This window comes from Typha latifolia, chromosome 1, assembly GCF_019914945.1.
Source record: "Typha latifolia isolate L0001 chromosome 1, TyphaL0001v2, whole genome shotgun sequence".
Classification (NCBI taxonomy): Eukaryota; Viridiplantae; Streptophyta; class Magnoliopsida; order Poales; family Typhaceae; genus Typha; species Typha latifolia.
Window position 1 is genome coordinate 14,830,382 of NC_133086.1, and position 24,648 is coordinate 14,855,029.

At 35.1% G+C, this 24,648-nt stretch overlaps 1 protein-coding gene across 2 annotated transcripts; it reads right to left on the reverse strand.

Annotated features, from left to right (window-relative positions):
- Positions 1–1,067: 1,067 nt before the first annotated feature.
- LOC140782867 (peroxisomal membrane protein PEX14-like) lies at positions 1,068–13,987 on the reverse strand. 2 transcript variants are annotated; one of them, XM_073129706.1, is made up of 10 exons: positions 13,774–13,974; positions 8,821–9,065; positions 8,616–8,664; positions 8,232–8,267; positions 7,583–7,773; positions 7,248–7,434; positions 6,994–7,149; positions 3,647–3,678; positions 2,115–2,159; positions 1,068–1,753 (listed from the first exon to the last, which is right to left on the reverse strand). In XM_073129706.1, exons 1-10 carry the CDS (start codon positions 13,820–13,822, stop codon positions 1,271–1,273), a joined length of 1,473 nt encoding a protein of 490 aa, XP_072985807.1. In that variant the 5' UTR covers positions 13,823–13,974; the 3' UTR covers positions 1,068–1,270. The 2 variants fall into 2 exon arrangements, with proteins under 2 accessions (XP_072985807.1, XP_072985815.1); XM_073129714.1 differs by lacking the exon at positions 8,232–8,267 and having other exon boundaries at positions 13,774–13,987.
- Positions 13,988–24,648: the final 10,661 nt, after the last annotated feature.

Consider the following 24,648-nt stretch of genomic DNA (forward strand, 5'->3'; position numbering starts at 1 on the left):
GAAGAGAAGAGAAAGTTAAGTTAAGAAAATAATATTTTTCTTTTGTTTGAATTTACCTTTTATGATAGAAAGGAAGAGAAAAAATCTGGTTGTAAATATCACTTTTTTCTTTCCAAAAGTGGAGAGAGGAAGAAAAAAGATCTCTTTTTATATTTTAATATTCCAGATATGTCTCTATCTTATCTAAATCTAGATAGATTGTATATGTTACTTTATTTGTATTTTTTATCATAACTTTATTTATTTAAAAGATAAATTTTATGAATATTATAGTTTGTGCTGATTTATTTTCATGATTAAATATTAGATGAAGGGTGTAATGGTAAACATATTATTTTCTCTTCTCAAATTAAACAGAGTAAATTTATTTTTCTCTCCTATATATATCTAAATAAGATGAGAGAACATTATTTTCTCTTATATTCTCTCCTGTTCACTCTTTTTTATTCTCTCCTATTCTTTCCTTTCAAATAGAGTTATACCAAGAATAAGCCTATTCTTAGGAGGATTCTGTATATCATAATGGCCGACTGACCATAGAATCGTATAATAATCTAAAGGTGATTAAGAATTCTTCGCTTTCTTTATCCGTTGCAATCACTAAATAATGTTCGATTATCTAATCAGGGTACTAAAAATGATGTTGAAAAAAAAAAGATTTTCTGCACGACAAAATATATCTCTATCTATTAGGTCATTTCTTAAACTCTTCCAAAAAATCTAGGTCTCAGTCTGCTACATTGATCTGAATTAATATCCACAATGTTGGTGATGAATATGATGCGAACCTACATCCAAATAAGGCACTAACTGGTCCACAAGATAAACATTTAAATATATCACAATGTACCAATATTTGAATTTTAGCAAGAGGTTCACTACCAAGTTCTGCAAGTTTCTTTTAGGGTAGTATTTTGCATCACTTTGAAAAAGAAACGGAAGATATGCCTGGAAATTCAAGAATCTCAACCTATCACGGATTGACTATCCAAATATATAAAGCGCCCATGGGTAAAAATTTCTATGATATGCACACATAAATATATAATCACATTGACACTGGTCTATAGACCAATAATTATCCCTTATTCTCATATAACTGAGTAATTCAGTCTCAAAAATACATCCATATGAATCGGAAAGAGTGGACTCATACATAGAAGATATTAGAACTATTTATGCAAGTTCTTAATGTAGCCTGATTGGATAGTGAAAGTAATATGACTGTTTTAAAACATAATAGATATCTATTTACTTCAGTGATGTCAGATTATTCTTCTTGGATCTCACCGTGATATGTATCCATGGCAGCACTACCAGAAGCTTCAGCCTCAACAAGAGAGTCTGAAGCTTTTAGCGCTCTCTTCTCCTCTCCATCATCAGAGCTAACCACTGACAGCTCATCCCCAGATTGCTGCTGTGAAACAGATGGTTTTGGGCGTCGGATGGCAGCTGCAGCTTCTGGCACAGCAACGGTCGGTGGCTGTGGAGGGACCCATCTGCGCTGGCTCAGTCTTTCATTGGTGCCGGACCTGTAACTGAATTGCCTTATTTCCTCCTCTTCAGGTTCTATTTCATTGATCTTCGCTGTCTTTCCTTTCCAGAAAGCCTCTGAAAGATCATGAGCCTTCCCATTTGGCTGAAATAAAGGGCCATAGTTCTCTTGATTTTCAGGATTCAAACTTCCATCGCTTGACTGTGACTGGGGACCATAGATGGACCTTTGCTGTGACTGCTGAGCAGCTTCCCATGGCTGTTCAACAAGGAGACATCAAATATAGATGAAAAATGTCCATCATATTGAAGAAAAGAAATCCTTTTCTATAAACTGGCACACACTTGTCCTTTTTCTAGTAATACAGAAGATAGGAATTAAAACTTAAAATATGGTGCGAATCACACAACAACATAAAAAGTAAGAAGCTATATAAGAAACATTAGTGTCACTCTGGAATCCGGAATATGGAAATTTTGTTAGAGAATGGGAAATTTAGAAGATGAAAGCTCATTCACCCTAAATGGCAGATGAGTAACTCTTACAATGGAAGAGGAAGGCATATAAAGTTGTCAAGGAGGAAAATTTAGCGGACAGAACTGGAAAAGAAGCCATATACCTTGATTCCAGGAGGTTTCTCCCCTCTTTGTCCCATACCCATGATCTGCAAATTACAGAAGTGCTATAAGGCAATTTCAGTCTCTAATCAACAGGTAAGGCTAGCACTTCATGTTCTAAAAAAAAATATATCATTTGGACATGTAGCTTAAGTACAATGTGTCCATAGCTAAGGGTTATACATGGCCTACAACTTAGACAACTGCTGGTCCATTCAATACAACTGTCTAATAATAAGAGATGTGGTGATTTACTTTTGCAACTTTTGAAGTCAAAAGTTCAACTTTGAACCATTTCCTTTATTCAAAGTTGATTTACCTGCAATTCACATATTCTGGTTAACTATTTATAATTTACATGCCAAAGAAATAAATGTCTTCAATGGATTGAATGAAGTTTGGAGATTGTGAAATAATATCATATCCATAATTGCTATTACCCAAAGAAAGCAGACTCAGCATCTTACCTAACTTGAAGTTACCTATGCCTGCTAAAACAAATCAAAAATCATTTTTGAAAAAGAAACAGAAGTGATGCATATATACATAAGTTCAGACCCAATTTGGAATACTAGCCAAATGATAAGACGATATACAGTTCAAGAAACTCATATATAGAGATAATATTGGGCAACTGGAGCCCCATTCTCAGGAACTAGGGATGCATATGATGGACATCCAACTACCGAACTAACAAGTAGGCAAACAGCATAAGACATTGCAGTCTAAACTAGATGAATTAACAACCTTCCATGCAATTGTGATACTGCGTAGGGATGCCAAACTTAACCTAAACTAACATAATATCAATTCAATATATTTGTCAGATCAAGATCATATCATAAATAATTGACCTGCTAGTAGGCTAGGTTTGGGTTGAAAACTTGAGCAGCATATCTTTAGTGTACTCAACCTAACCTAGCTATGCCAAAAGACCCAACTTAAATTTACTTTCGGATGGACCTCGAACTAACGGAACCTGTGTATCACCCAAACCCAACCCATTGTTAAAAAAATAATAAAAGAAAAGTGGGACAAGCCCAATTCAGGGTAAAATGAGCTAGTCGAGTTTTAGCTCACACATGTGTGACCTTGATAGTAGAGGTTAATTCAAGTTAAACTGGCTTAATCCCGCTCAACAGTGCATTAAGTTCCTTCCCCTTCTTTTTCATCAGAATGAAGGATTACTGAAACTCTGAAAGCAATCATTATGATTTTGGATGTGTGAATATATATTCCCTTGATAGAGGTTCATATATAGACTTCACTGTTTACAGTACATGAAAAGCAGTAGTAAGGAAAGTGAATATGAATATAAAGGTAAACTTGCAAAATCATATATGCAAGAAGAGAACCTTACAAAAATGGCATTTCACAAGCTCTAGCGGTTAGCTTGCTAAAGAAATTAATCAAGTCAACCACAAAAAAAACTAAAGATGGAAATCTTGGACTGGATGTTCTAAACTATACAATTATCAGATTGCAAATTCAATGTCGATACCAGATAAGAGAGACTAGCATCTGATTTGTTTACCTGTGGATTTGCCAATGAATTGCTAAACGGACCTATAGAAAAGCAGAAAGAACAGTAATCAGTAGATGGATCTCAATGTTGTGTTAGCAATCAGAATCTTGACTTTAGATAAACTTTCAATAATAAGACATTACTATATGACATTATGATTCACTAAGACAGGAGACTGGAACCACATACTAATTTGCTAACAGAGAAACTATAAAGATTAACTGTATAAGCAAAATCTATCAGAAATACATGCGTCTAAGATCAGGAATAAAATGATTTCGAGCATAAATTGACATGCACCCACATTTATTGAAATTGGAATTCAAGTAGGTATAACTTTATTGCAGTATACAGTTTCTTGTCTTAGTTGGTCTAGTTTTTGGCAAATAAAAAACATGGAAAGCAACATGCGCACGCTGGTTTGTATACACCCGAGTATCTTGCTAGCTAGATAATGTCCAGAATAACGGCACAAATTTCAGCAGGGTTGTTGAATCATCTCAGCTTTTTCCAACACTACAAAGGTAACACCCATCGAACATAGAAGATGAGGCTCAAAACAAAGGTTGCAAACCTGTTTTATTTATGTTAAAAGCATGGTTTCCAGTTTCGGCCGATCTCGATCCTAGCTGAAACCAGTTGATTTGCTGGTTTCGGCTGGGGTTTCGGCAGTTTCGGCCGAAACCCGATCTGTTTCGATCAGGATCGGCCGTTTCGGCCGATCCCGTCCGAAACGGGTTGGATCCAACCCGGCCCACCCCCCACCCCCCCACTGCCTCTCTCCCTTTTCTCTCTCTCTCTCTCTCTCTTTTATCTCTTTCTCTCTTTTCTTTCTTTCTCTCTTTCTCACAGGTCTCTTACTCTCTTTCTCACCGGCGACTAAGTAGTGAGTAGATCTCCGGTGACGTTCTCCGACGAAGATTCGACGACCTCGATCTCTGGCGACCTTGGGTAAGTTTTTTTTCAGTTTTTTTTTTTCGTTGTGCAGCAGCTGCACTTGCAACAAGTGCTGCTACGCATCTACATCAAGTGCTGCTACGCACCAGCACTTGCAGCAGCACAACCTGCAGCAGGTGCTGCGGCAGCAGTGCAGCAGCAACAATGCATTTTGGTTTCTATGATTATGGTACATCGAGTATTTATTATTTGGAGCCATCACAAAATTCATATGCTAGTTATTATCCTCAGTATCCTCAGTATTCTCAGGCACAAGATCCAAATGTTGGTTATTATCCTCCTCAAATGTAAGTCACACAACAAGATCCATACAATATGACTAGTATGATGAAATCACTTTTTGAAGCATCAAGTTCCATACATCAATATTTACAAACTTATAGTGATTATGATGATGAAGACTATAAAAATTTACGAGAACCAACTCGGTATTCATCAAAGTTTTAAATTTTGAGTAAGTTAATACATTTTTTAAGTTTTTAGACTTCATATGTGAGTAATTTTTGTTTTCTTATTTTTTGTCATTTTTTCTAAATTTTTCTGCATTTTTCTGCATTTTTAAATAATATTTAGAATTTTATATAATTAAAAAATAGTATGATTCGATACGAATGGCCGATACGTATTATTTTTCTGGACGGCCGATACCGATTCCAATCCCAATACTAGGAACCTTGGTTAAAAGGGTTGTCCGGTTTGTTTCAACATTCAGAGAGTTTAGTAAGAGAGGAGATCTTGTAACCTTACGTGAACTGCAAAACTGGCGTTTATCAAATATGTCGATACTGGGATTTGCAACAATTATTAATTAAAGCGACTCCCTGAAGTTTAAACTGCATTCTCGCTGAGACAAGATTCCATGACCAGTCAAGTGCATGCAAGGACTGCTGCTTTTTGAAGGAGTATTTCAACTATTAAGTGTCAACACACTTTAGAAAGACTTATTTTGTGAAGATTGGCAACCTTTTTGGCAAGGCACTGACAACAAAGTTCTAGGGTCTTCTCAAGTTAACTTGCATAGCAAGCTGCTTTTCACTAATGTTCTAAGTATCGAAATTGAGATCGAGATTGGCCATCCTTAAAAAACAATATGTACCGGCAGTATTGATCGTCCATATCGGCCTGTATTTTAAGATACAGTTAAAAGTCTAAATTTTTTAGAAAAAATAATAATAATAATATATAAATATAAATTTTTCATATATAATTTCTAAAAACTAAAATGTAAATATTATTTTCTCAATCTTTATTTCTCCCCCTTTCTACCACTCACACTCTCTCCTCCCACACAAATAAAGAAAATCCTTACCTTCTCTCCCACTAATTCTCTCTTTTCAAACTCTCTCTTTTGTCACTCTCTCTCCCACTAACTCTCTCTTATCAAATTCTCTCTCTCACTAATTCTTTTTTATCAAACTCTCTCCCCCGCTAACTTTCTCCCTTGAAAAAAAAAACTCTCCCCTCATCCTCATCCTCTCCCTATGCCTCACCGATTAACACCTCTCTCTCTCTTCTAACATAATCTTTTTATTTCTTGCTTTTTTTCTCCACATCTCTCTTCTTTTCCCCTCTCTCTTCTTCCCTCTCCCTCTTACTGCCACAACCCACAAACTCTCTCTCTTCCTTCCTCTTTTCTCTTTTCCTCCCTCTCTTACCCTCTCTTTTGCTCCCTCTCTTTCTCTCGGTATCGGTCAATCTAGCTAAAAATCTAGATTAGGATCAGCTGAAACTAAGAACCATATTTTTCATATTTACGGGAATACCACTTAGAGAAATAAATACTAATTAGTTGATTCTTTTTATCAAAAGGGGATGCTACTTAACCACTTGACTTTAAAGCATAATTGAACAACCAACAATGCATATCATGCCTTAAACATACCCTTTCATGTATGAGCATTATATATCACATGTGAACAAATGATAGATAACAGGATGTGCAACCCTCTTTCCAAGACCAAAATAGATAATAGAAATAGGGAATAAAAGTGGGTTGGTGAGGTTGGAACTTATGACCTCCAAGAAATTTGGCTCTAGTACTATGTCAGAAATTAATTGACCTCCAACAATGTTTATCATGTCTTAACAAGGGAGGAAAAAAGAAAACAAAGTTCAAGCAACCTAAAACAACTACATATATCTTTAGCTCAGGGAAACAGCCAGTGAAGATTTTGTAAATGTCATCAACCCTTTCATTGTTCTACTACACTGTTTAAATAGCCATACTGTTACACTACTTAAATAAAAACAACTTATGAAGGATTTTATACTTGCCATTAAGATTCACAATACAAAAGTCTAACCAAGTTTACAGATCTATGTAATGTGTGAAGACACCAGCGATTAGGATAAAAATCATCTAAGAAGAGGAGAAAGGTAATATGCATTTGATAACTAACCATTTCTTGTGGACTGAATGTGCTCTTCTGTCATCTTGTCTTGCTGGTACGTATCCTCTCTTCTCCTCTCCAACTTACGTATAGTGTCAGTCATGGATTTCATCTCCTTCACTTGCACATCTAGGGCTTCCATGAAAGCCTCAAAGTACTTTCTCTCTAATAATAACATGATGCTTTTGATTAGGATGACAAAAGTGAGGGACAAGAATAGCTGAAAAACTCAAAAGGACAAATTTTATGGAGCACTAATGGACCTTCATTCTTGGCACTTAACAACTCCTGGCTTGCATTAGCAACAACAGCAGCAGCTGAGGCAGCTGCCTTTGCAGCTTCTCCTGCTTCCTCAGCGAGTCTGGAATTTGGTTCTTCTTCCTTGTCAGATTCTTTACCTTCGGATACAACTTTAAGAATCCAACCTTTCAGCCTAGGAACAACCACATTCTGTACAGTAGACGTGTAGGTAGGGTTATATACGTATATTCCACTAAATGTTTTGACAATATAAGTTGATAATATTAACAATCAGCAATAAAAGAATTAATTCACATATGCAAAGTTGATGAAGAGTGGAGAAAGCATCAAAAGGTACCTTGAAAAGAACAGCAGTACCAGCACCAGAAGCAGCAAGCAACCCTACGGCAGTAAGTGCATGATACCAGTGAAACCTTGACTGCGCTGTGCTTGGAACCATTGGAACACCACTAACAGGACCAATTGCTGACAGTGGTGCTTGCACTGAGCTGTGAGGCTGCAGGACAGAAGATGGTTTTGGCTCGGTGGCTGATGATGTCAAAACAAAATAACCATCAAAGATAAAACTAGAGAATAGAAATATCAGCTTCCAATATAAGTCCAAATGTTTGTCGTTATAATTTTTCACTTTCACTAGCAACTACAAGCATAAGAAAGAGATATTAAATTGGTGATCACCCCAAACCATGTAGTATCTGTTGCAACTTACCTTTAAATAGGGAAAAACTTGCAACATGCCAATTGTGGGCGGTGTTAAAAACCTCCTAAGAGATTGTTTTTCCTCGGGCCCCTTTCTTCTACAAACTTTTAGAAATATTTTTCCATTAACTACTCTCTCTCTCTCTCTCTCTCTCTCTCTCTCTCTCTCAATCTTTTTGAGATTTAAGCACATCATTTTTAGTCAATCGAGGACAGCGAGGAGAAACAGTTCATAGCCAATTCGATGCACCAGTCTACCACTTGGAAGTTGAATCACAAGGACTTGCCTGGGTTGGATCTTGGAGATGTACCAGCAGTCGATCCTACATGAGAGGATGTCTAATACATTTAGGAGAGTGCAACACACACCTCACAAGTCAGGATACTATAATCCTAATTTTAATATCTCTTTATTGTTTAATATACATGATTGTTGCATATTTTTCTGTATTAGAATTAGATTAGTTTAAATATGATATTCATTAGATAAATAATATAGTAATTAATGATTTTAATTGACTATTATTATATCTTGTAAACTATAATAGTTAAAATAGCAATCAGATAGTTAAATCTGCATAGGTCTTAAATTTGTTATGTCAGAGTTCATTCAATAAAAGTGGATTTATTTGTGAATCACGGATTTAAACACCAGCACAAGGATATATTACCTTGATTTGCAACAGCAGCTTCAACCTTTGTCACATCTGATACTGGATCCTTGAGACATGAAAAATTAATTGCATTTACTAGCAGGAAAAAACTTATAAAAGTTGCATTCCCACTTCCACAAATAACAAGAAATCTCAAATTATAGCATCCGCTGAAAAACCAAACGAAATTCTAAACTGTTGAAAAACCAAAATAAATTCTTACAGGTACACGGCGAAATGCTTCATCAATTTCCTCCTTTGTCAGACCTTTCTTTTCCAGAAAAGAGCGTCTATAAATGATTGGGGAACCCCTTACTCTTGGATGTGATAGAAAATTGACAGCATTCTGTACTTGGTCCTCCCTCAGTGGCTCAGGGCTTTCAAATTTAAATTGTCCTGCAGATTCATTCGCAGCGTCTCCAATGAAACCTTTTTTATCCCCTTCAGATTGTTTTGACAACTCAGCCACTGTTATCATTACAAGCAATGAGAAAATGTTGTAAGGTTGGCTAACCCTTCAAAGGATAGGAGGGAAAAGATGAATAAATTGTCATGCTCTTCACAAATTATAACACAAAGTTCCTACATTAATTATTAAGTACCAACCTACTCTGTACAGGTGCATGGTCAATATGGTGTCGCACGAGTAGCATGGTCAAGAGCAACCATTGTTATGTCAATCATCACAGGGAATGCCGAGTATATCCCTTGCCCTTTTGGGTATTGAACTTAAAGAAGAATTAAGAGAAAACAGTGGGAAATCATCAAACTCGAGCTTAATAGTTGGTATATCTACTCCATGTGGGTTGCTCTTGTAATTTTGTTAACATTTCAGCTATAAATAAAAGGCCAGGGTATTCACAATTTTCGAAAAGTGTTGGAATATGATCTAAAAATACCGCCATTCCTAACAGCTTAAATTTTTGAAGCAATTGGTGAGTTAACATGTTATCAGAGCAAAAAGTCCTTAGTTTGAATACTTGTCTAGCCTACAATGTCAATTAAATTAAAAAAATATTAATTCCACTTAGAACCCTTAAACTATTACCATTTTCTACATACAACTCTTGATTTTTTTTTAATCAACATAGACCCTCTGAATTCTTTGTTCAGCAAGTCCACGTAATTACTTTTCTTCTTAGCCTAGGGGTCTATGTGGATTGAAAAAAAAAAGTTCAAATAGTGTATGTGAAAAAAAGGGTAATAGTTCAGGTGGTCTATATGAAATTATCCCTAGAAAACCCCACTTATTTAAATCAAGTTCACTTCTTAGGCCTACCAAAAATGTCTCAAGCCCTATAAGTGGGGAGTGTTAGAAACTTATAATTTATCAAAGTCACTGTTCTTTAACCACTTAAGGTTTTAGAGCAATTTGTGAGCTAATAGTGACAAAGTAAGAATTCTTTAAATTGGAGTCTACTTGGTGTAGTATCCAAGTAAATCTACTCCATATGAGTAGATCTTAATTTCTTAATCCTAATTTTACCATTTTTTAGTTGAAATTTCGGCCAATTGTTGTCTCCAATCTTTTGTATATATATATCATGGAGTGATGTAATGACCGATCCCGATTTATATTGCCGAAACAGATCAGTTGATAAGGCCGATCCTCAACCCGAATCGTCCAAAATGAAAAGCCGATATAGTCAATGTGGTCGATACATATTATTTTCAAGCATTCAATCCCGATCCCAAAATCAATACTTATATATATATATATCTGTGTGTGTGTGTGTGATCACAAAAGTAATTTATCTATATTCCAGTAAATTGAATACTGCTAGGAATGATTAACTGTTACATGCTTCACTAGTATTCTTTGAGGATTAGTAAGTAGACTCCACAGTTTTCATATTAGAAATTAAACAGTATGTCCTTGGGATTATGCTTCATGAGGCTCATACACATGGAGATGACGGAGATCCCCATAAATCAAAATTTCAAAAGATCACACGGCCTAAATTGCAAATGAGTGAATGACAAGGTGGTCTCCTTATATTGTAAACTGAACATACATCTACTAACAAGTATTGTCTTCTGCCATGAACTGAACTTTCTACAAACTAATTTCTCGTGACTTTGTGAACACTAGACATTTAGGACGTTATCTAACCTATTCCAAGAGCCTCGTCAACCCAGGTCACACTCTACAGACAGGACACATACCGATAGAAAAGGATGGCAGAATAAACCTTGAAGGAAGGGAAGAACATAATAGGTGGCAAACGTAAAGATTCTCTACTGCACCAGAAAAAGTGGGCACAAACTTTGAAATCCTACTATCTTTACACTACAAAGCCAACAATCTACAAATGTTTCTATAAGTTTCTACATGCCCTTGGATTACTAATTAGAAAATCCTCTCCAAGGCTATGGATGAAAAATCACTATTGTTAACTCACCAACTACTCTAAAATCTTAAGTTGTTAGAGAACAATAATTTTATATCTTATATTCTAACACTCCCCCTCATTTCTGGATTTAAGACATTTTGATAAACTCAAGAAGTGGACTATACTTAATTGAATAAAGGTTTAATATTTTAAACAATAGATAGACCTAATAAGATTAGAACCTAGAACCCTAGCTCTAATACTATGTTAACTCACAAACTATTCTAAAAACTTAAGTTGTTAGAGAATAACAGTTTTAATATTTTATATTTTAATAGCTATGGATTCTTGCTTTGCTTGGACAGTAAAATAGTTCTTCCATAGCCCTCTCTTGTACCATTGATTTGAATGGATACACTAAAATGAAGTAAAATTAGGACTCAAGAAGCTAACTGCAGATAAAACAATTACTATAACAACAACCATAACAACATAAACGCCTTTAGTTTGGGTCTGCCTTGGATTCTTTTCTTCTATTCATCTTTATTTGTCATAAGGATTTGTGTTAAATCAAGAGCTGATTGATAGAAGTGTTCATTGTTATTGTTATCTGTGTTCAAGTAGTTGTACTAAAATTACTATTACATTTCTTGTTGTAATGCAGGCTCATGCAAAATAGTAGTAGTAGTAAATGAATTGGAATAATTCAATAAAAATTGTTCATAATATTGACCTTAGAAAAGAAGACCCCAGCTTTCAATCCCTGGACTACTGTACAAGGCTTTACATCCCTGTCCTACCAACAGTCAATGGATTTGTAATGATCAGAGAAGAACCTATGCATGCCAACATGTAAATGGGTTGTGCAAGGGGTGGTTACTGATGGCACACTTTGTGCCACAGATTATAAATTTATTCTCATTTATAGAGATTCTGAATCGACAACTAGGATATTTCAAGTTCCCAAAAATAATACCAACAATCATGAGAAGCGGAAACAAAGACAAGTGCTTAAAAGTTGGCACCTTGTAAATAACTCCAAAACACTTTCTGAAAAGTTGGTCCTCAAAGCATTTAATTTAGAATGTACTGTCCAACAACCATCAATTGGAGCACACATGATCAATGCCTACTCGTTTCGAAGCAGTACCCAAGTATCCAACCGATCAATGTCTGGAAAACACGGATAGTTCCATACTCTCACCATATCTTATATCGGATACTGTATCAAATACAATATGCATTGGATACTTTCAGATGCCTATCGGATACTTCCTTAAAGTATATGAATTTTGAAAATGATATTAACGATGAGGAAACTTCTTAGATACTTTTTGAATACTTCCGATATTCCTATCAATTTGAGTCAAATCGAAAGTGACTATTATCTTTCATTTCTTATCGGAACTAGAAAGTTTCTCTTTGTGAAAAAGATTGAATTCACTTATTTATATTATTATCTATATTAGGAAATCATGTTACAATGGACAATTTCTTTTGATTTATAGATTGAATTCACTTGCTTATTTTATGAACACTTGCTTATCTTATGAACTACGTAATTTAGTAGTTCTTTGTTATGAATGGTAGCTCTTCTAATGAATAAATTGGAGGTCTCCTTATATAAATTATGCAACAATAATATATAATTCCTCATTTAAGAAAATGAAAGCATACAAGTTCACTAGTGTGTGTGTGTGTAAGCTATGTATCCTTGGCGTATAGTATCCTTATTTTTCAAGATTTGTCATACCGGCATATTTCTATCATATCATATCCGTCTTTACCCACACTTCATAAATGATTTTCCTTTAATAGGTCCATTCAGTACACCCTATTTCAAAAACCTAAATCCATGTAACTAAATTGGTTCGTATTCTAGTTTTCTCCCCTTCCAATGTTTCGATCCATGATGTTATGAGATTTCAATTGATTTTAGTTGAACTTGAATGGATTTTGGTAAGTATACTAATATTCAATGACTGGAGGTAAATTTTGGGTGGAATTCATTCTCCACTTAAGTTAACTTCCAAAAAGCTCAAAGCTTAACCCTTATTTGCTGATGGCCAAAGCGTGAAATAGGAAAATGCATCATAATAGAATGAATTTCTATTTCCTTTCAAACAACAAAGATTAGAAAGATTTCGTTTCAATTTCATTATTTTATGTAAAAGAATTTCTTTTTCCAAATGAAATCAACTGAATTCTACGTAATCAAATGAAATCCATATCAAAATTGGCGCCAAACACAGTAAGCTGCTAGTGGAAGGCAACTTTACACGAATACAAACTATACCCCTCATTCCGGGCAAGAGATATTGTAATGAGCCTAAGACATGGATTTGTTCTACATGGGGATGGAACTTCTATATTAAATTGGCGAATAGGCCTGACAAGGCTGGAACACAGAACCTCCTTCTTTGATAATATGTCAACTCCTCATCTTCTCTAAAAGCTTAAGATCTTTGAAGTTAGCAAAGTTGGGCTGCTGGGAAGATTTCTTCTTCCAGTAAGCCAAAAAAAACATCTTTGGCTAATACTCATGCTATTTGAACTCCTGGAATCTGTTCCACGCTTATTTCATGTTTCCGGTATACAATTATATACTTTGTCCTACCCATCAAACAACAACAACAACAACAAGAGATAAACACCTCCACGAACTTAGCACCTCAGAGGCAATAAAACAAACACAACGCATATGTATACCAAAAACAACCACAGAGGATCAAACAAGAGAGATAAACATTGGGTTTTCCTGAAAGCCGTCATAATTAAACTAAAAAGAGCATAATCAAAATAGAAAGATTGGCCGTTAGATATTAGGGAGAAGAGATTATCACCTGGGTTTTGGGGATTCTGGCTCGCAGGAGACGCAGATTGGGTTGCCATGACCGCAACTCCCAACCCGCGCTGAGGGAGAGTGACTGCTACGACTCAAGAAGCCACCGGAGTAGTAGCACTAGGAGACGAGAAAACTTTGGATAAATTCCTGACACTTATCCAAGCAAATACACGGACACCGCACCAAAACCTACTGAATTATTTCTGTTGCGAAAGTAGGGGCATTATATAAAAGTATTATTTATGACTAGAATATTCACTCCAAGTCTTCGAGGTTAAATTCTCTGTTGGAAAATCATAATCAAATACAGAATTTTAATGTCATATATTTAATTATTAAACTTCACAAATGAGAGTGAATAAAAATTGGCTTAAATCACAGTTGAGATGAAATAAAAAATATGTTATTTTATATAAAAGGATGTACCTTTCATAATAGCATCCTAAGCCATAAGGCATGTGCAAATCATGTGTGCTCCAGTTTTTTTTTTTTTTCCTTCGAATGTTACAACTTCTTCTACATTTAAGAGAGAGTATTGCACCATTTTGATTCGGCACCTATTTTTACAGCTTTCTTTCATGTGAGTCGTCGTATTCCATAAGACTGACGTCCATTGTTTTAGAAGTAACCGGTAGAGCGCGGATTGGTTTTAAGAAAATAATATTCAAAACTAGACTCTTTTATAAAAAAATATTTAATTTATTTACTTATTTTAGATTAAATTTTTTATGATTTTTGGAATGAGACTGTTACCGCCAACACTCTGAAATATAACTTAACTAATATTAATCATACCCGTAATAAATCTTAACCATCAATCAATCGCAATGAATCCGACAGTTTCTTTTGCTTGATCAAATCTTACGATCCTTGAGTGTTTATTTAGGTGTGATCGAATCCATAATAATTAAGCACTTAATGCCCCTAAAAAAAACTTTACTCCGATTTAATCTCTCTCCATTAAACTTCAATAAGGGAGCAGAGAGAAAAAAAAAATTAAGAAAAAGGAGGCCGGGAATTAAGGATATCAAATAAACCATTGAGACACTGCTGCAGCAATTTGCACCATAAACCAATATAATTTATATCGTTGCAGCCTTACCCATTCTACTTTTAATTTTACAGTTTCACCCAAATTTTTTTCAAAATGCTAAAATTACAATTGCACCAAATTTAAGAATACCTACCTCATAGAGATCTTATAACATTTATAAAGTATAAATAATTATTTTTTCTACTTCTCTCCCTTTTTTGGCATTAAATATTAACAATTTTTGATTTTTTTTTTCGCATCTCATCTTCTCCAACAAAATTTCTAATTTGGTGGCAAAAAATTAAAAAATTCACCTTTCCAAAAAACCTCTCATTTTCTTCTATATAATCTTAATCTCTTACTACAAAAACTTCAAGTATGCCCTTAACAAGGCTTCTAAGGCTCTCGATCACTTCCATTCTCCTTCATCGTTAGTAAGAGAATTGGTTTTGCTACTCTTTTAATCTTGTCATATTGAAACAGCCTCCAAATAAAATATTGGAACAAAGAGATCAAAGTTCTCAGATTTAGCACTTGTTGCTATTTAAATGTATTGGTTTATAATTTTATTACCACTATGTAAGTTGATAAAAACCAAAACTAAGTCTTTCTTAGATTTTTGAGGTATAATTCATATGTATGACTTGTCTCTCTTTAAAATTTTACTTATTTGGAAACTATTTTTAATAATCTACGATGATAGTAGTAAAAATAAGTTTTTTTACTCTATTATTCTTTTATGCTGGTAAATTATGTGAAAGCATTTCTTTTTTGTACATAAACTAATTCTAAATATTCTGATTGTGATTTTTTATATTTTTCCAGTTTGTAACAAGATTTGTAATATGGGTGTAAAATTGTTTTTTTTAATATAATGCTTAATGGTAATATCACTACTAATTTTTAGTTATGGATGCATTACAACTTATTAAATGGTGCTAAATATAAAAAAAAAGATACAAATTGTATGCATACACTTAACTAGAGAATCCATAGATACAATTTCTATAATCCGTAAATATATTGATTGAATTCATGGATACATATTCTACCGGCACAATGGCTAAATGAGTGGATGCAAATTATGACGCCTATAAAAATTATGACAAAAATTATAATTGATGGAGTGAAAAAAAGAAATGATCATCATAAGAGGACAAAAAAGGAAGAAAAATCTAAGCAAAGCCACAATTGCTCTAACTACAGCTGTCATGCTAAGGCAATCAATGTCTTATTTAACAACTCTTCCACAAATGAAAAGTACTAGAGGAGTCAAGCCCAAGTACTAATTTGTTGTGATTAAATTGTATTTTGAACAATTTAAATTTTGGAGTATGTGGAACAATAAAAATTTATTTTAACATACAACACAACAATATTTGAAATGTAAATCAATATTTTTTTTTTGTCTATAGTAACGGAGTATTTTGACATACAACCTATATAATTCATAGATATTATTTTCAAGATATTTGTGTACAACAATATAGTATTTTGACATATAATCTATATAATTATGTAGTTAGTATCTTCGTATTCCAAATATACTAACTCTAGATTCAATAGATACTAAGTATAGATTTCATAATTATTAATTATGGATTTTTTACCATGTATACCGCTCATGAGTTTAACATACAAATTCCTATGTTAGTAGGTCCAGTGCGCACCCAAGTGATAGAATAATAAAAGATAAATCAAAACCTATTTTCAAACTTAGAATTTTCTTTGGTGATTTATCCTAGTATGAGGTAAAGATATTCCTTATTATTATTTTAATTAGCATCAGAATGTATCTTGAATTCACCTTTTCTCATTAGTATATTTCTATGTATAAAATATTCTAAGTATTTTATACATGTATATGAGCATATCTATAAGTTTTTATAAGATTTAGTTTAAAATTTTTTAAGATTTAAAACATTTAAGTCAACACGTTTGTAGCGCATTCACAACGTGTTCATATCGTGTTCGCATTGCATTCATAGGCATTCAAAGGCACCCTACAAATGTTTACACATACAAAGGTGGTGATTTGTCCATTTGAATGCACCCTGCAACTTGTTTAGTGGCCATTCGAACGCACATACGTAATTTGCATTTTTTTGAGTTACGTAAGATTTGATTTGACTTAGATTTGGTTTTTTCTCTAGGAGGTATTTATCTTATTTCTAAGAGAATCCGTAAAGAATCTTTAAAGAGATATTTATCTTATCTCTAAGAGATACTTACTTTATCTCTAAGAGATATTTATCTTATCTCTAAAAGATACTTATATTATCTCTAAGAAGCATGTAAAGATATTTAATCTAACCCTAGAAGTGAAGACTGTCAAATATTAAATTGGAGATCATTTTTTAGAGAAGTCGTCGATCAATATTAAGATCATGGAGGCATTGGAGTTTAGTTTTAAATGGAACGTGTTGAATCGTTCTCATCTCAATGCATCTACATTAGATATAGAAGAACTACGTCTCAAGGGTCACTGAGACAGAATGATCAACCTCGAGAGTCACTAAGATTTGAAAACCTATCATGGGAAGCAATGTATCGTGAGGTCTAGGGAGCAAAGTTGATATAGATTGAGTCGTGAGAATCGATAAGTGATCTATATTCTTATTAACTATTATAAGTTTTAGTGATTAGTTTTGATCTGAATTTGGATCCAAATTTTTTATCTAATTTGGAGTTTTTCTATGTAAAAAATTATGTCTGTGGTTGTCTTTTTTATGTTTTATTTTTTATATGTTATTATCGATCACGTATGATAGATCTAATTTCCTTGGATATTTCTTACATTTTTCAATTGGTATTAGAGCACACCTAAGGATTCATGTAAGTTTAGTTTTTTTAATAACTATTAATTTTGTAATTAATAATTATGAATTCCTGAGATACTAACTATGAATTTCAGATTTGATAATTCTAAATGCACTCTATTACCGATAAAATGAAGCTTATTTAGTTGAACTCAATCTATATACATGACCATAATAGATTTCAAAGATACTAACTCTAGATTCCATAGTTTATATCTTCAGATTTTGTATATACTAACTTTGGATTTTGTAGTTACTGATTATGAATTTTGAAGATGATTTTATAATAACTAACTATGGATTCCTAAATATATCTACATAATCTACAAATATATCTATAGAATTCATAAATATATCATTGTTACGATCTGACGACATGGGTTAAGTTGAGTCGAGTCAAGTTAGTTACTTAATTTTATCTTATTATTTTAAATTTTCAATAAATTGGATAATCCGCATGTGGATCTGATCTGCTAAAAATTTTTATTCCTATAAATGGGAGTGGACATGTGTTGATAAGAAGGCATTGAATGAATATGAGTTTAGCCAAATATTTCTTATCGTTTTTATCTTTTATCGTAGTCATTAGATCGTTTTTATCTTCATTGACCTAGTATGCTATAGTGTTAGAAACTATCTAAGGCAAAATGTCACCTGGGAGGCTGGTAATGGTGAGCTAATACACCCCAAATTTGATTCCTGCATTTAGATTCCCCATTGTTCTATTCCTTGATGGTCTTATCTTGGAGGACTGGAATTGGGAGCTCAACTTCCTTCACCCCCTAGATCCCATCCCCAACTTTAGAGGGATGAGGCCTCCTCTTCAAAGTGACAAACGTGACCACTTGATCTATATTTCTAAGCCAAATGGCTCCTTCTCCACCAAATTTGCTTACTATGCTCTCTCTAATGGGAATTGGTTAAGCTCTTCCTCCTTGTCGGAGGTAAAAAGACTTTGGAAGGTAATATGGAAAGGCAATGAGGCCCCTCCAAGAGTTAAAATCTTCATTTGGAGAGGTATAGTTGATGCACTTCTAACAAGATCAAGGCTTTGCAAAAGAATAGCTGGACTAGACCCCATCTGTGCTCTTTGCCACAACTTCGAGGAATCTACTGAACATCTTCTTCTCAGTTGCACCTTTGCTAGAGTAGTTTGGTTTCAAAGCAAACCTGGGCTTCAATCAAAGCTAACCCTCCTCGGATTGGATGAATGGATTCTCAAGTTTCATTCTGACCTTGCTAATCACGAGATGTTCTCTTACTCCCTTATTATCCTTTGGAGCATATGGAAGAGCAGAAACAAATTCTTATTTGAAATAGAAGAAGTGTGTCAAATTAGAACGCTAAAAATGGCAGATAGTGCATATTGGTTCTTTAATCAAAAGGGACAAATTGATCTCCCCCGCTCCCCCTCCCTCCCCCCTATCTCTGGACAAAGACTTAGTAGGGTGGTCAGACGCTGCTTGGCACAGCTCCAACATGTGGAGTAGGAGTAGTATTAGCTGTGCATCCATCTTCTATCTATAAGGGGTTCGCCAACTTTTTGACGCACTATTCTAACACTTTGCATGGGGAAGCTCAAGCTCTCCTTAAAACCATCAAGGAAGCTCCAAAGTTAGCCTTGGGAAGAAGAATTTGGTCTTTAGTGACCGCCAAAAGCTAGTCTCTTTTATCAACAGGGCATGGTGGACTGGATCATCACTTCACTGGCCTCAAAATGTCGTCAATGGATCTCAAACATCCCTTTCTTGAAGGTTTCTCATGCCAGTAAGAGTAACAATGCTATAGCAAATAGTCTTGCTAGGTTTGTAGTGTCAAACCATATATGTAAATGACAGATTATATGCATTTTATCTAGTATTATAACAAGTCATACATATCAGAAATTTACGTGGAAGACGTTAGGAGAAAAATGATGCAATACAAGTATCTAACACATGCATCCCCATACTAATCTATCACATGTATACTCATGCTAGAGATCATCTCGAATCATAAACTCATAATAGTGTAGTCATCTCCAATCATCTCTATATATCACTAATATACTCATATTTCATATTAGTCTAATCAAATGTATGATAAAATATGTTTGATTAAAATCATCTCTATACATCACCAATATACTCATATAATCATATTGGATGCCAAAACATGCATATATATATATATAATTATATAATAAATCTTAATTTGAGAAAGGCGTCTAGGGGATAAGACTACTCACATCTGATTAGAAGACACGAACAACATATCCCTCACATTTGTCAATCAAGTATCAACTCATTACCAGTAAGATCCAATGGGTCTCAAATAAGGGGGTTGGAATATAAAGATGTTTAGGTAGCATGAAGTTAGTCGTTTATCCAATTAGAATCCATTCGTATAAATATGATAGTTTATTAGATTTTATTAAATAACTAATTTATATTATATATATAATTATGATAATATTAATATATTGTTACTATAATTTATATTTGTTTATTAAGGACTCTAGTTTGCTAATCATATATTATGCATATTATAATTAATCTCATTGATATAAAACCTGAAAGACCACATATATAATAATATAATTAAAAAAATATAGTACATACAATATCTAATTCAATTATTTTGTGATTACTATACTTACTTAATAAATCATGTGAATAAATAATTATAATCCAACTATATAAAGATAATTATCATAGCTTAGTATTTCATTTTATACAAAAATAATATATAATAATAACATGCTAAAATAGTTATATATCATATAAACATGAATATAGGATTATCATCCATATAACTATATATATATATATATATAATTTATATCTATGTATAAGCTATAGATACATTTATATGCGATTATGTATAGTTATAATAATCAATATTCATTAATATAAACATAATTGTCCGAGCTCAGTATTTTATTTTATAGAAGATAATATATAACTATAAGGTACTAGAAATTCATTATATATATCTCTATACATGAACATTAATAGAAACTTATATAATTCAATTACTTTTAATAATTAAATATATTAATCTAATAATGGTAATTAAGCTATAAATACCAAAATACTTATAATTATAATTAATTAGATTTGCTCTACTTATGCTTAGCTAATAATTATATTAGTGAGTATATATAAATCCATAAACTAATTTACTATTTACTTAGATTTAATATAAATAAAATAAATAATTTAAAAAGAAAAAGGGAGAGAAACTCTCTCTGTGACAATGCTAGGCTTCTTAGCTATAGTGCTAGGCTCGGCCCAACACTATAGATAGCAACAGAGAGAGAGAGGAGAACGAAGAGAGAAGGGAAGGAAAGAAGAGGAAGAAAAAAGGAGAGGAAACGAAGAAGGAGAAGAAAGAAGGGAGGAGAAAAGGGATGCGGACCTAGGTCAGCGAAAGGGGCTCAGCCCGCTGTTGGCCAGCTAATGGCCGGCAGCTTTGACGAGCCCGAGCCCAAGGGCAAGAAAGAGAGAGGGAAATAGAGAGAGAGAAAAGGAAAGAGGGGGGTGTAGACTTGGGCCGACGGCGGCGGGTTAGGTTTATAATTATTGGCAATTGTGTACAAAATATTCTAAGTATATTTTTACATGTATATGAGTTTTATACAAGTCTAGAATATCTCTGGTTTGAAGAATTGCAAAATTATTGGAGAAAACCTGTTGAGTTCACACCGCGTTCGAACGCGGGTACTGCGTTCACACAGACCGAGAGCTGCGTTCGAACGCGGGTACTGCATTCACACAAACTAAGAGCTGCGTTTACAAACGCGTTCGAACGCAACCTGAAGAATTCAAGTTGTCGCGTTCGAACGCACTCGGGCCCGTTCAAACGCACCTGAGATCAAGTCATGCCATTCGAACGCACCCGGGCCGCATTCGAACGCACCAACGAAGTTTGAAAATATTGGATTCTCGTGAGTTCGAATAAGACTTGGATTTGGCTCTATCTTGGAGATCATATATAAGAATTGTGATGCCCTATCTCTAGGGTGGTTGAAGAAGCATTATTGAAGGAGACTTCTTGAGGCTACATCGGTTCTTCAACTAACAAGGTTTCACTCATCTACAAAAGTTAATCTTTCGTCTTAAGGGCTATTTAGACGAAAGATCAATCTCGAGGGTTACTGAGATTGGACTTCAATCACGAGAAGCAGTGAATCGTGGGTTCTAGCGAGCAAGACTGAGAGGAATAAAGTCGTTTGGATCAACGGGTTGTTTTGTGAGTTAGTCTTGTAACTGCTACTATTCTAGTGATTGGTTTTGATCCGAGTTTGGATCCATGGTTTTTTTCCGTTTGGGTTTTTCCACGTTAAAATCTTAGCGTTCATCTCTGCTTTCATTCTTAATAATTCTTCAGACTTTTACTTAAGCGAACGAGTGATATCATTGCCTAGTATTTAGATATATACTTGTGTCTAGGGGTTTTTCACGGCGGTTTTAGAGGAGATGGCAGTGGGCTAGTGTCGGCAATGGGGAGAGAAAGAGAGTGTGAGAGAGAGGAGAGTGAGAGGGTGACCGAGAGAGAGAGAGAATGAGTGATATCATTGCCTAGTATTTAGATACATACTTGTGTCTATGGGTTTTTTAATTGGTATCAGAGCAGATTCTCTCACTTTTTAAAAGAAATCAGATAGGCATGGATTTTCATAGAGATAGACCATCATTTATTAGACCTCCTATCCTAGATGGATCAAATTATGGATATTGGAAAGCTAGGATGAGAACTTACTTGAAGTCTATAGATGAACGAGTATGGTTTGTGAAATAACCCCTAGACACACGTATGTATCTAAACACTAGGCAAAGATATTTTTCGTTTGCTTAAGTAAACATTAGACGAAATATTAAAAACGAAAGCAGCGATGTACGCCAAGATTTTAACGTGGAAAAACCCAAACGGGAAAAAACCACTGATCCAAACTCGGATCAAAACCAATCACTAGAATAGTAGCAGTTACAAGACTGACTCACGAAACAACCCGTCGATCCAAACGACTTTGTTCCTCTTAGTCTTGCTCGCTAGAACCCACGATTCACTGCTTCTCGTGATTGAAGTCCAATCTCAGTAACCCTCGAGATTGATCTTTCGTCTCGATATCCCTTAAGACGAAAGATTAAGATTTGTAAATGAGAAGAGCCTTGTGAGTTGAAGAACCAATGTAGCCTCCAAAAAGTATCCTTGAATGATCTTCTTAAACACCCTCAAGTTAGGGCAACACTATCCTTATATATCATCTCCAAGATATAGCCAAATCCAAGTTATATTCGTACTCACGAAAATCCAATAAATTGCAAACTTCATAGGTGCGTTCGAACGCGGCCGTGTGCGTTCGAACGGCCTGACTTGATCTCGGTGCGTTCGAACGGGCCCCAAGTGCGTTCGAACGCAACGGCTTGAATTCTTCGAGGTTGCGTTCGAACGCGTTTTGTGAACGCTGTTCTCTCGTCCGTGTGAACGTAGTGCCCGCGTTCGAACGCGTTTGTGAACGCGGCTCTCGGTCTGTGTGAACGCAGTGCCCGCGTTCGAACGTGTTTGTGAACGCGGCTCTCGGTCTGTGTGAACGCAGTGCTCACGTTCGAACGCGTTTGTGAACGCGGCTCTCGGTCTGTGTGAACGTAGTGCTCGCGTTCGAATGCATTTGTGAACGCGGCTCTCGGTTTGTGTGAACGCAATGCTCGCGTTCGAACGCGTTTGTGAATGCGGCTCTCTGTCTGTGTGAACGCCGATTTCACGTTCGAACGCGTTTGTGAACGCGGTGTGAACGCGACGGCTTTTCTCCAATGATCTTGCAATTCTTCACACCAGAGATATTCTAGACTTGAGTAAAGCTCATATACATGTAAAAATACACTTAGAATATTTTGAACACAATTGCCAACAATTAAAAACCTAACAATCTCCCCCTTTGGCAATTTGTGACAAAACACCTAGGTTACAAGATATTACAAAGACTTCAAACTGAGCAACCAACAAGTCTAGAGTATTTTGCATATCAATCCCTACAAAGAAACATATACCAATCCAAGATCAAGTGAAAATAACTTGAAATAAAAAAAATCAAAACACAAGTTATCACAAGAGCAAAAATTTAAACAGACAAAGATTAAACACACGTTATCACAATTACTCCAAGTTAAGTTCAAATGCCAACAACACTAAGACAAAGCAAGGTTTCAACATTAAGAAAACTCCACTAAACTCCCCCTATGCCCATACTCCCCCTACACACCTAGACACCTAAACACTAAGACACTATCTAAGACACTCTCCCCCTTTTTGGCACAAATGCCAAAGACTAGGAACTCGGAGGAAACTGACGATGAAGAATCGTCAACACGGAGTCAAGAACAGTCCCCTGACGAGCTTACTCAGCTCGTAATTCATTTACTACCGAATGGAGATCCTGGACTTGAGTACAAAGCTGATCGAAACGGTCCGAGTTCTGAGGTAACTCCCCCTCAGTGGGAGATGAGTCATCGGCAGAGCTATCATCAGAACTGTCGAGGTGCGATGACCGACCCGGCGGTGGAAGAGGATGGTTTGAGAGGAGACAACGGTCGTGAGCTTGACTCCGCTTAAGAGTTATCCGATCCAATGGTTTCTGCGAAGTAAGAGAAGGTTCCGAAGCATCGACTCGCACCCCACTTTGAGTGCACAGATTTGTAAGAAAAATGCCAAATGGTAATCCCTCACGAGGTGCTTCTTTCTGTGCAGCTGAGAGAATCGAATCATAGATCACGACAGCTAAGTCAATAGAGACACCCGATAACATGGCATGAAGAAGGAACGCACGATCGAGACTAATGCTAGAATGTCGAGTCTTGGGTGTAACATTGTACAGACAAAAGAGGTGAAGCATGCGAGCCACATATGTCAGCTTTGCATGCGGCATCATGTTACCTTTCCAACGTTCCCCTTTGATCAGGACAGTACTGGCATATTCATTGACATCAGGAAGTGGAGCAGACGTTGGATACTGGTACTCACCATCGGGAAGACGAAGTTC

What these genes read in the sequence shown, in the direction of transcription:
- LOC140782867 (XM_073129706.1), bottom strand. Translation starts at nt 13,822, where the DNA reads ATGGCAACCCAATCTGCGTCTCCTGCGAGCCAGAATCCCCAAAACCCA. An exon ending in CCAGAATCCCCAAAACCCAG is followed by an intron (nt 9,066 to 13,773) that starts GTGATAATCTCT and finishes TAATGATAACAG; the next exon opens with TGGCTGAGTTGTCAAAACAA. An exon ending in ATCTCCAAGATCCAACCCAG is followed by an intron (nt 7,774 to 8,231) that starts GCAAGTCCTTGT and finishes TGACATCATCAG; the next exon opens with CCACCGAGCCAAAACCATCT.